At 39.2% G+C, this 13,422-nt stretch overlaps 1 protein-coding gene across 1 annotated transcript in view; it reads left to right on the plus strand.

Moving 5' to 3' along the window:
- Positions 1-13,422, plus strand: part of IMPG2 (interphotoreceptor matrix proteoglycan 2) — a 44,327-nt gene that overhangs the window by 12,174 nt on the left and 18,731 nt on the right. Inside the window, exons 3-6 of the mRNA XM_079311702.1 lie at positions 3,603-3,634; positions 3,733-3,756; positions 12,582-12,628; positions 13,080-13,171. Of these exons, the coding sequence (XP_079167828.1) occupies positions 3,603-3,634; positions 3,733-3,756; positions 12,582-12,628; positions 13,080-13,171 (195 nt within the window). The remainder of the gene's footprint in view (positions 1-3,602; positions 3,635-3,732; positions 3,757-12,581; positions 12,629-13,079; positions 13,172-13,422) is intronic.

Genomic DNA, 13,422 nt, shown 5'->3' on the forward strand with positions numbered 1-13,422 from the left:
ATTGCAACAAGAAATTTAATTTTTAGAAATGCTGCATGTCCTGAATTTTTCCTCTCTCTCTCTGAATTCAGTGTATCTGAATTAGGCAAATTAAGCCAGTGGGGTTTCCTTTTAATAAACAATAATTCAGCAAAATTATTGCCTTTATGATGTTTTTGTTGTAGTGTGGAGGGTCTATCATGAGCAGTGTAATTAAATGCCATCTTATTAGCCTTCCTCCTTGGTTTTCTTTCTTATTCTTTCCTCTAATCCTCAGTAATCACTGTCCCTCTCACAGATGCTGCAATGTCTGCTCCATCCTAACTTAGTTCGTGTTGAGAAAAATTTTGTTTTTCTTACTTTTAACATACTTTCTTACTGGATATCTGTTGGAGCTTAAACCAGCTGGTCTCAGCTTCCATACTTCTATTTTTTGTTTTGGAGATTTGAGGTCTGTCTCTGTGAGTTTCCATGTGGTACCTGTATTGTACATACACATTCTGTGAGTTTACAAATAATTAGTATCATTGTAAGCACTTACTCCCAGTGCTTTTGTTTGAATACTCCACAGAGGCAGATTATTTTGTATTCCTCAGGTTTCTGGGGAATTTTTTTTTTTTTTTGCTGTCTCTCTTCTCCCCCTGCTCTGTAACCCTCCTTGCTAATAATTGTCTTTCTCCATTTAATTATTAATTTAATTATCCATTTCTTGGTGTGACTTTTCTTTTCTGGTAAATGAGGTATATAGGTGGGTTAAATCAAATATGCTTGGTACAGTACTACACAGATGGGATTAAACTCGTATGGGATTATTTCAGATCTCCTTGACATTTCCTCTGCCTTTTTCTCCTGTCTGGGATTACCCTCAGGATATTTGTTTTATGTGCATGACAATAGTCTCTTAGGATCAGGCAAGAATGTCCTATGTGATTGCTTTTCTGCAAGATCATGAGTTGACAGAAGCTCATCTGGTTGGTACTGCATGTGATTTGTTGCATTGTTGTAGCTTGTGTTTAATGTATTTGTATTAATTCATGATACTTTTCATTATGTAAAGTAACTGTTGAGAAAGGTGAGCACTGGAGCAACAGACACAAAACTCAGCTCCCAGCATGAGGAGAGTTGGTAAAATAATGTCAGGAAGGTCTTGCTTCAAAAGAACTAGTTTTGTACAAAGCAACTGCCAGAGATAGCTCCAGTGAGTAAAAGCTGCCTTCAGCTTGGGTGTGGCTGCTGCTGTTAAGGAGAGCAATTTATAGATCATTTCAAGTATTGAAAGGATGAGAACATTGAAAATCCCTGCAGTGTGTGTGCAGTGGGTTAATTTCTAATTCCATGTTAGTGAAGGAACTCAGTCAGTGAAGGGAGGTGTTTTGGCAAAGGCTATTCTGTCCTAAATGATTAAAGAAGCCAGTATTAGAACTCTAGAGCCCTTGGCTTCTAATTAGAGGCAAAAGGTGATGTTTGCCATGGAGTTTAGATATGTCAGTGCTTGCCCCCACCCCAGGCTGGAAAGCAAATTAAATATTTGAGAGAGAGGAAGACAGTCACACTACAAACTATTGCAGACCATGCTAGTTTAGCAGTAGGGGGTGCTACTTTACTATGAAATTATATGAGAATTTAGTAACTTGATGCCTCATTAAAAATGTGGGTGTGGAGACTGTGTAGTGTTTCTTATTCTAGACTTTGGCCATTAAAATAATAATTTGACATTTCAGGTTTGGTTCTTACACATTCCCTTTATAATTTGTTGAATAGATGACTTGGAAATAAGAAGACATATTGATTGAGTCCAGTCCCAGACTTAGGGAACTTGGGAGCCACCAGCTCCTCAGACTGCCCTGGCATTGTTTTGTCCCAGGCACCACCCTTGGGGTGTCCCTAGTTCTTTGCTCTAGGAGTGGTCAGACTGCACTGAGCTCTGCTCTCAGGGGCCTTTCAGGAGCAGTGAATAAAGCTGCTGGGTACTGACCAGCACTGGGTATTGAAATGATGTGTAATAACCAGGGTTGGTTTTAACAGCACCTACAAATCATCCTGACTGGCTGAGTGTGGAAGAACATCTCCTTTTCTAGTCAGCAAACACTTTTTGCTGAGCTGCTACTTACAGATAACTTTCCAAAATCTTGTAGGGAGAGAATAAATCTCTCCCTTGTAGAGCCCAGTGCACTGGGGGTGAATATACAGGCACTGTATAGACCCCTTTAAAAACCACCCAAAGTCCAACACAGCTTTAGTGGCCTTAAGTTAGAGTTTCCACTGTAGTGTACCTTGTTTCTTTATCACTTAAAACTATTTCTTGCTGTGTCTTAGTTGTTCATGCTAAAGAATTTCCAAATGCTTCATTAAATGGAGTTGTATAATAAATGTTGGTCCAAGAACATGCTGAAAGGCAAGGGGCCTGAAGTTGGCATTTTGGCAAGCCCAGCTCAGGCTGATATCCAAGCTGTCTGCTATTCTAGCTGTGATCACAATGCCCACATGTCCTAGAAAGAAGAGAAGGCTACTCAATGATGTGGCTCCAAATCAATAACAGCTGAATTTCTTCACTTTCCTAGAAACACAGGTGAAGAGACTGAACAGGCTAACCTGCTCAAAGGGTCTCTTTTGCATTTTCAACCCTCCTTCACAAAAAAACCCATGAGGGTAGCTTAGAGTGAGAGTTGCTAGATCACTGAATACACAAGGCTGTTTTTCAGAGAAGTTTGCAAAGTGGAAAGAGTATGTTTAACATTAATGGTAATTTAATTTCAAATGAGATACTTGAGTTGATTCACTTCATGTTGTTTTTACTGAAAAATACACCTGCATTGATTATTCAAAGAAATCTAGCCTGATAAGCAGTCCACCAAACAATTGCTTTTTGATCCCTAAAGCAGAGAAACAGAAATTTTATGGATGGACAATAATTTTCTGTAAGTATCTTATATTCTCTTTATACTGGTACATCAGCAGGATATAGCATTTTTTCCCAACAGCTCCTGTTATTACTCAGGACCTCCTCTACTTCTTGTGGTGTTCCTCACAGAAGTGTCTCTGACTCTCCTCTAGTAGTCATGGCACTAATACCATGAGAATTTTGATTAAAATAAAAGAACTATGTAGCCTTTCTTAGTGTTTTTGTGCCATTCCATGAAAAAACATAATCCCTGCCACTTGCATGAGCATAAACAAAGTCATCAGATTAATCCTGCTGTGATAATTTAAAATGTAGCTTTATTTTCAAAAGATAATTTTAAATCTATCGACAAATAGCAGAAGAAATACTGAATTTCTGAAGACTGCTTGCTTAAAAGATCCTTATTGTTGACATCCTCTAAAATGGGAGGATGCTGTACCTGCAGAACACTGCAGGGAAATGCAGAAATGTAGAGCACCTCTGACAAACCTAATGCTCTTTACACTGTCTGATGTTGAGTTTCAGTTGTATTCTGGAAATGTCAGACATATTTCCTTTTCAACAGGGACTTTGTTAATAAATTTTGAACTTAACAAATGGCAGTACAGAGAATAGAATTATTTCAGCACACAGAAGGAAATAAAGTGACATTTAAACTGCATTTAAATTTCTTTCCCCTTTTATTACTCAATTATATTTAGGATTTGTTTTTGTTTTCCAGAAACTGGCCTATACAAAGGAAGCAATGGGCAGGTGAGTATCTGTGTTCTCCTTGTATTTTATTCTCTCTGGAGATAACAACAGGGCTGAGCTGTGACATTTTGTAATCTTTTCTCTCTTTTTCTTGTCAGTTCCTGTGCTGATTGGTCATGTGGGTAAGTAATTTTCCCTTCCTAAAGGCTAGTAATAGGTTGTTTCTCTGGCTCTTGCTGCTGCTGGCATTGATTGGTGTGTTGAAGATGAATAAAATTCACCTTTGTGCAAAAGGATGTGTAGACAAAAGCGTGGTGGAGAAATCTGGTGTTTCTTGCATGTGAACCTCTGTCCTGGCATGGCTGGCATGCTGGAAATATCTCAGCCAATCTGAGGCTTGTACTTCTGCTTAAGTGTGTCATCACCTTGGTGTTGGGCTGCCAGGCACAGACACAGCCTATTTACCTGAGGAGGTTTAGTGGGGGAAATCTATTCTGGGAAAGAGATGTGCCCATAGTTATTTGTTAGTGCTCTAACTGTCTTGAAAATCTTTCCCAAAGGCTTTCAGGTAGTCCTGGTCATCATTACAAAAACAAAAGGAAATGGAATATTTTGAAATGCTATTTTATAAGATTCTCAAGGGATGTGTTCTATAAATAGTTACAAAGGAATTGTTTGGGCTCCTCACACTTTTAACAAGGCAATAAAACTGAAAACTGATTTGTGGTATCTTTGTACCAAAGCAAACCTGAACTTGACCTGTTATTTTTACGTCTTTTATTGAACTAAAAGCAAGTTCAAATTGCTCCTCAGAACTTCATCTAAGCTGTTATTTTTAGGGTAATTCAAACTCCTCTGAAAAACTGCTTTACAGGCCACATAAAGCTATGCGAAATATGAGTAATTAAAATACTGGGAAGAGTAATCATTTAACAGACTTCTTAGAAAATCCCCAAACTTCTGAAATTAGATATCCTCACAGTGATTTCATAACCACAGAATATGTTTAAATTTATAATGTGAGTTGACAATGGCAAAAGTGATTCCTGAAAGATTGGTTTTTCTCTGTCCTGTGACAAGGGCTCTCCCTGAAGCCTCCAGGTCAGCTGGGTAGTGTCCATCTGCTCTGAAGAAGTTTGAGTTTGAAAAACCTACTGCATCTTTCTGTGATCATTTGGGAAATCTAGTAAATGTAGAGATACATGAGAGAAATTGGAGTCAATGCTTCTAGAGTCTGCAGGTACTGGGAAAAGCAAAGGAACAGTGCCCAAAAAGTTGGGGAAAAGCCCAACTTTTGATTGAAAGGTGGATCAGAGTGATACATGTTGTACTTGTCCAAAATGCATCTTATGAAGTGTTTCATGGCAACATTAAAGGGGCTCCAGTAGACAACTGGCAAACTTTACCAAACTCAATTCACTGTGGGATTGTTTTGCATCTGTCTCAAAAATACACAGCTTTTATTTCAATATTATGTATTGCTTCAGATTCTTTATAGCTTTAGGTTGGGGTTCTTGTTATTGCCACTAGTTTAAACTTTGTGTTTATTGTATCTTTTTCTCTATAATTTGTTGTTTGTCTTGTGCTTGGAAATTGTAGTGTTTTATAGCATAAAGAGGGTGATAGAGCACAGAAACAGGTAGACTTGTTCTAGGTAATGGAACATCAGGAGAAATCAGTAGAAATAATTTTTCCATTATAAAATCCAAACTTACTCTAAGACCATTCTGGACATCTTAGAGCATTCATGGTTTAAGAAGTAAAGTTGGTAAGCCTCAGTCCTATAAAAAACAAAGCTGTGATATTCTATCATGGGTAGAGGACATCTCGTCTAACTCGGCATCTTGCCTCAAGAGGAGCAAGCCAGTCATCCCAATACTGCCAACAGCCAAGATTATTCCCTGAAAAAATAGCCAGACCTCCCAGTAAAGATCAGAATAAATGTTCTCCTAAAAATATTCTGTAAGAAATTAGCATGAGTACCCAACCCAGGACCAACATCAGCCTCTAAGGTGCAGGATGGTAAATCCAGTGTCAAATCCCTCCTGCAGAAAGGAAAAGTGAGTGAGTTCTACCCTCTCCTGGGCATTGCTGTAGTCACCTGCTGACCCACATGTGCAGAGAGAGGCTGCTCCAGTGCAGGGCAATGCTAGGATCTGAGCACAGCTGATTTGTCACCCAGCTGTGCCACAGGTGTCACAATGCACAACTGCTCTGGTCTTGTCTCGAGGGATGGCAGGACTGTCCTCATTATCTAGATATTCAGGGTATCTAGATGAGATGTTCAGGTGAGATTCCCACATTGCTAGGGAAGGACAGACTTCTGGTGCCTTGAAGTGAGGGTCTAGCTGAAGTCTCTGATTTGTCTGATTTTGGTGAGATCCAGTGTCTGTGCAAGAGCATCCATTTCACTTTGGAGGCCTGGCACTGGGCATATTTCTTTGTCTGTTTTCCCACTGATAAGAACAAGAGAAATTTTGCCATAAGTTCTAGAGCACAGTCCCCACACAAGAAACTATTCCATAAACTTTGACCAATCACTTTCCTGTGAAACAATTTTTTCTTTGAAATGATTTCATAATTTGGGGTTGACCTGGAATGGAAGACAGGCCCTTGATATCTGTTCATCATTTTAACTGTACTACCTCTAAATCAAATCAAAATTATGCTGAAAGCTATAAACAGGTATAGAGTTGAAGCTGTGACTTGAGCAGTTTAATACAACTCAATCCTATTGATGTCAATATGGTATCTCTCTCTAGCTGGAGAAAGCAGATTTCATCTAGCTAAATACTGGGATAGTTTTAATGTAGCCTATGAAAAGGTGCCTTGTGATCTTCTAGTTCAGTTCCTGGAACAACTCCCAGTCTGCATTTCTGACAGTGACAAGAGCAGGATGAAAGATTGTTCCTGTAAGGTTTAGAGCATGCATCCACATTGGTTAAATGCTCACCTACCTTGGCCTTTTCAGGAACTGAGGGGTTAAACTAAGTACCACAAGGAGAAAACCTCAAAAGGAAAAGCAATATCAGGGATAAAATCCGGATGTGTACATCCATCACAGTGGACACTGGAGATTTTTTGCCCCAGCTGGAAGTGTCAGAGCTAAATCAGCTAAAGAATTTACTGGTTGCTTTATTCAGTAGGCCACTGGCACTTCACATAGTGAAGTTCTGTCTTTTAATATTGAAGTCTATCTCTTAACAATAGCTCAGTCCTTTTGTCTAATTCCTGGGAGATCAAAAGCCAGACCTTGAGAATCAGCTGAAATCAAAGATGTAGAACAAAATTGTTGCAGCAGAAAACAAGAGCTTTTATGTCATAGCCTTGCTGGAGTGCTGTATGCACAACAGTATGCTAAGGAAAAAATAAAGAGGATAGGATAGTTGAAAAGGAGGAATATAACACACTTATTTTTCACTTCTTCAGAAGCATTTTTTAATATAAAATGAAATATGTAGAGGCATGTGTCCTTTCTGATGGTACTTGCTGATTCTAAACTCACTGAAATTAGTTACAGTAAATCTTGTCAAGACCTCCTGTGTTCTGTCTTCTCTGCCTTGAAATACTTCGGCAAATCTAGAATCCATATTTTCAGTGGTGGTAGCAATGGTTGATGATGTATCAATTTGGCTTTTGTACTGTTTGTCAAAATGTTCATGAATGAGTAAGAGTCTTCTGTGCTGGGGTAATTTCAGCAGTTCTGCCTGCAGTGACATAGAAGTATAGCTGGGTTTATTTACTGTTTGCATGTGGACTTGGCAGTGATATTCCTAATTTCAGAATTTTTTAATCATCTGCACAGCTTTACCATGTGTGAGGAGTTCCACACTGCTCCTTTTCAGTTGTATGTTTTCTTTTGTGCTCCCTACTGTCTGGTAGCAAATATGAAAGGATTGCCTAATTAGAACCAAAAGAGATGAAAATTCTGGAACTGCCTAAATGAAAATTAGGATAAATGCATGCAAATATGAAAAGGAAGAGAATCTGAATACAAGGCTTTGTCTTGCATTCTGAAATTGCATAAAGATGCTTCTTAAATTGTGTGCTAGTTAGTTCGAGGCTGTGTGATTGAAATATTTAAAAATGAGAAAGTCAGACAATAAAATTCTCTCTGTGCAATATGAAAATTGAAGTAATATTGTTCAAGATAAAGAAATGCTTGATGTAGCCAGTTAGGCTTCAGATTATTCACTGACCAACAATCTTATAAATAATGGATAAACTGGATTTCCAGAACATGTAGTACAAATCTGAAGATTTTATTTTCTTCAACCACAGAGGAGTTGGGTGTATCTTAAACCTTGAATAGAAATATAGAGAAAAATCTAAATGATGCCTTCATAGAACTTCATGGGGAGCTGTGAAATGGTATCACTGATGGCCCATTTGACAGGTCCAGAGTGTTTTTTCTGCTTAATAGCACAGTATGGCTGCACATAAAGAACCAGTTTAGATCTGTGAGTCAGTGGAACTCTGTTTATGCTTTGGTGGACTGGAACTTGTCTTCTCCTGACATGACTAATGTCACACAGAAGTACATACCCTGGGCCTTGAAAAAGGGGAATGTAGAAAAAGGCTGTAGTTGTGAGCTGTGATTGCTGTATTAATATATATAGGCTGTCCATAAGCACTCTTTGCTTCAGATCAGCTTCCTAGGCCCTCATGGATCTTGTCTTACACCTGCCCAGATCCTGGTGTCTAACAGAGCTGTGTGATCTGAAACTGTTTGCTTCTGCCATGGAAACACAAGTGCAGTGTTTGTTCTGGTGCTTAGACATCTGCTTGTCTATATTCCTTCCTGCCTCTCCATACATATGTGTATGTTTTTATATTTTGCTTACTGCTCAGCCAAGATGATCCAGGAAATCACTCATGCAGGTAGGACAATGGAAATTACATTTCATGTGTCTGTGTCTCAAATTCACAATAAACTCTTGTTGGAGTACAGTCCCTCTACCTGGAGTGGTTTGTTTGTGTAGGTAGAATTAAAAATCAAGTGTGGGCCCTGAATTAATCCTGGGGCAAAACCATAAAAAATCTTGTGTATTTTAAGTGGTGCAAGTGAGTGTGAATTTGAATCTGTGTTTATCTTGAAAAGTGATGTGTTCAGACAATTCAGTGTATGCATTGCCATGTGCATTTTGAGTGACTTCCTTACAGGTGCCCAGTACAATTGATGTTTTTTAGGTGATCAATAAATTAGGCATTTGAAAAGTGTTAAGGGGACATAGAAGGCAAAAAGAAAGCAAACTTTATCATCCTGGTGAAGTAATGAAAAATCAATGTTGTACATAATGTGAGCTTGGTTGCAGCATATTATCTTTAAAACTTTATTTTCATCCTCTTGAAAAAAAGTGGTAGCTGATCATTTGACCAAATTTGGTGCTTGGCTGGTTTGGTTAGATTCATTAGGTTTTTAGTAGGTGATGTTTAACTGCTTGGTTTTTTAATTTTCAGCCAGCTGTGCACTAGAACTCAGTCAGAAAATTTGTTGGCTCCTGAGGGCTTGTATTTAAAAGCCCCTCAGCACCAGTAAGAATATATTGGCCTTGACAAAGAGAGTGGTCTGTTGTTGCTTTAGCAGCTGGGTTTGCTACACAACCTTAACTCTCACCTTGCCACTGGCCCTGCTCTCACCTCACCTTTCAGCACTGCCATGGCTGCCCCAAAGCCTGGCTTGGGCTGTGCCATGTGGCTAAACCAGAGCCTAAGTGATGCCTGTGACAGAAGTGCCCTGTTGGAGAGCTGCCATTTGTTGGGGCCAGTGACAGACAAAGTCCTCTTGGACTTTTGAAACCTGGAGAACTTCACTTTGATGTCTATAACCAGTAATCTTTCGGAAAGGGATTAGGCCTTTCCATTTGTAAACTGCTCCTCTTTTGAAAGTGTGATTTATACCACAGCATTTTGTTCGGGGTTTTCTTGTCTGCTGTGAGGATTTTTCCTTTGTAAACTCAAGCAGATTAGTTGAGGGGGCTCCCAGTCTGGGAGGTTCTGGGGCTAACCCAAGGTGGTTCCAGGTGGCTCTGGCAGGCAGATTGAGCCCATCACTCATGGCAGTGGCAGCTCAGGGGAAGCCTGTCTGAGAAAGGGCAGAAACATGGCACAGAGAGAGGAAGAGGGAACAAAAAGAATGAGAAACAGTGGCATGGGGAATGCCAAGGCCAAAGGCACTCCACCATGGCAAATCATGTATTCCCTGCAGGCAAGGGAGGGCTCAGACTGAAGCAGGCAGACATTTCCTGGAGGAGCTGCTGCCCCTGCAGAGTGTGCACTGGGTACAGGAGTCCAGAGTGAAGTTGAGCCTGGGAAAGGGTAAAGAAGTGGTATTTTAATATTTGGTTGCTTCTCACTGCCCAGATGTACTTAAATATGCAATAAATTGGTTTTCCCTAAGCTGAGTCTGATTTTCCCATGGAGGTCATTGGTGAGTGATTTTCCTGGCTTTATTTAAACTCAGAAGCTTTTTCATTGTGTTTTCTCCTATTTTGTGGAGATGGAGGGAGTGAGAGTGACTGAGTGGGTGTTTGGCCCTTAGCCAAGGCTAACCCACCCCAGAACTGGGTGCTCAGTTGGTCAGAGAGTAATTTTGGTCCTTTTGAGATGCCCTGAGTTGCAGCACACATGTGCAGAAGGCTGGTAGGGATGATGTGGGATCCATGGGTGACCTCTTTTGGGGCAGTAGCTGGAGGTCAGAAGTGCCTGGAGGCTCCTCAAAGAACACTGGGCACCAACCTGTGGCCACCTGGATGGAGTCCCATGAATCTCAGGTTGGGATTAGGGTTTACCACAGTAAATCATGTTTCTTGTGGTCCTCCTTTTTAGAAAAGGTGGTGCATACAAGACTCAGCTAATGGCTATATATAGATTTGAACTGAACAGAAAATTAAAAATCCTGTAGCAGAGTTTTTACTATTCACCACTTTACTTTTGTTTAGTTTACATTGTGACCCTATTACACTAAAAAGTTTGTAAGAAATAAAATCCCAGACTGGTTCACCTCTCCTGAAATGCAGAGTCATTCTTGCTCTGGACATTAAATATAATGCACTAAAATGCTCTGATGCTGTGATTTGGTGACACTCTGGTATAGATGTAATATACTTCCTATCAAAACTGGTAAAAGAGGCATCTTGAAGCTAGGTGAAGCGAATTGGAAAATGTTTCATCAGACCAATTAATAATCAAGCAATAGTTTTTATTGCAGTTCTAAGATGACAAACAAATTTCCTTTTTAGTAAGGAAACTAAATCCCTTTAAAACATAACCAGCATTCTTAAGAAAATATCCTTAAGAGAGCCTATCTTGTCTAAATTACACTTTTTAGTACAATTTTCCAGTCTTGGAAATGATTCAAAGATATACTGAGTTTGTCAAAGAATTGGCAAGCTCAAAAGTAGTCTTGCACTGTGCTGCCTGAAAACAGGTACCAGTGTCCATGAGATGGAGTCAGATACAACTGCACTTCAAAGCTTGCATGGAGCTCATTCATTTTATTTGTGCAAGGAAGTACTTGAAGGTACTGTTTAAACTCTTGAATAAGTATTTTCTGATTACTTCATGTGGAAGTTTTTTGGTGGTTTGTTTTTTTGTTTTTGCTTTTTTTTTTTTTGTTTTGTTTTTTGTTTTGTTTTGTTTTGGGGTTTTTTTGGTGGTTGTTGTTAATATATTAGAATTGTTGTGGAGATCTCACTCTGTCAGTTTAACATTCCCTGAACTATGTTATGGTATAGTTAATGGTTATAATGGTTATTCCTTCTGGGAAAGGATGGGTGAAAACATATTAACTTAAATAGAAAGTTCATCAGGTTTGCTTTCAGTCTGTTTATTGGCACATAAGTATTATGTGTCTGTGAGGGGCAGAGAGAGAAAGTGTTTCAGACATTAACAATGGTCTCTGATCTTGTGCTGGTGCTCTGGTATCTGTAGAATGTGACTGTGGTTTGGGGTGTCTGGCTGGTGCTGGGAGCCTTTCTTTGAGTAATTCAGAGACTGACTATACAGCCTGAAGGAGGCAAGATATCAACTTTGAGAGGAGTTTTGCTTGAGGATAGACTGCAAGACCAGTGGTGGAATATGTGAATCATAAAACAAACCTGGCAAGGCCAGGAACCATGGCTGACATTGCATATATCAGAGTGAAGACTTTGTGCCATGTGTGTTTCATCCACAAGTATGATCACCAAGAAGAAAGGAGATCCTTTAAAAATGAGAGAAATATCTCAGTGCAATGAACTTCAGTAATTTTAATGTTCAGTTTCTCTCTAGCACTTAAACTCCCAGTCCTACAGCTTGTGCTGTATATATTAACAATATGGCAAACTCAAAAAATAATTCTCTATTCAGGAAAAACTTGTTTCTGTCAGAGCAGGTCTTCCAATCTTGGTATCTTGACAGTTGCTCCAGGCTTACAGAATTGGCTCCAAGGATCTTGGGTTTACTGTAAGAGCTGTCAGTTTTTCTTCAAGCTTCTTGTGATTGTTCTTTTGAAATTTTTTTTTCACATTTGGCCTAGAGTTGTTTCATAGATGTGTGTGAATCCCATAACTGGGTTTGGAAACTGATGTGGTTTGAAGATTTCCAAATAAGCAGAATAAAATTAATGATTGAAAGAACCCATCTTCTTGCAGTAATTTCAGCACTGGGGAGAATTTTAAGACCTGAGTGGTTTTTAGGGTATTATCAATTATCTTCGTGTTTTATCTCTTTATTTCTTTATAGAAGAGCTAGAAGGTAAAATGCATTTTTGTATGGGTCTCCAGGTCATTTGGGATATAAGAGGGTTAGCAACCCAGAGATGTGCATGATGTGTTGCATGATGCAAGTGACCCAAAATCTAAGTTGCAAAGCCTAATTTTTATCAAGTTATGAGCAAAATAGTGCCATGAAAAATTTCTTCTGCACATGTGCTTCTTGATGTAGTATCCAAATCACAGAAATATCAAAAACTACTGCATTTATCTTAGCACATCCAGCTTCAATTTCTGATTTGTTTTTTATCTAGTGGGACTCCAACTCCACCTTTGGATGCTGATGTTACCACATTGAGAGGTCAGTTTTCATCTAACTGCTGCTAGGGCTGATTCTGAATTACCAGAAAATTGAGAAATTCACGTGTTTGGATTTCAGAAGGAGCTCTGAATTTTTCCACCTCTGCAATGCCATTTGTAATCTGGAGATCATATTATGTGCCAACATTTTGTTATATCATGAATCATGAAAATCCTATTAAAGAAATTCATTCTGTGCTGTTTTTACTGCACTTAAGTTCATATTTCCAAAAATACATCTGCTTAGGCAGAATGTTAGAATCTTATACTGATTAGTGTATTTGATACTTCTCAGGTTCTTCATGTGTCTCCTCTGCTGTTGCTGCCATGGTGATAGGAACAGGAATCAAATTTGACTATTGGTTTATGCTTGCTGAACTGCTTCTGTGGGTACATAAAAAAACCCACAAAAAACAAACCCAATCAAAACAACTGTTCTCTTTCAAACTTAGATGCTGCTGCCAATGTTCCTCCCCCTGATGAGGTTTCCATCGAGAGTCCTGTGGGTGATACCATCCAAGAGCCTGACCATGTTGACACCACTGTGAGTGGGTTTTTTCATTTCAAGATTGAGCAAGCTCATCTTCTGCACTTTGTGTGTTGACTGCACCAGGTTTTGGGGGTCTGATAAATGATTTAAAACTACATGGTGGTGCTGCAAACAGCAGAATGATAATGCTATATATATGCCTGTTAAATGTGTGTCTCTCAAATGCTAACTAAGTAATGTATCCTTATGGTCTGTGGAAAAAGTTATCCCAGGAAAAAGGAATGTGAAGGGCCAGAAAGATAATT

Source organism: Erithacus rubecula (genome assembly GCF_903797595.1).
Source record: "Erithacus rubecula genome assembly, chromosome: 1".
In the NCBI taxonomy this organism is placed as follows: domain Eukaryota; kingdom Metazoa; phylum Chordata; class Aves; order Passeriformes; family Muscicapidae; genus Erithacus; species Erithacus rubecula.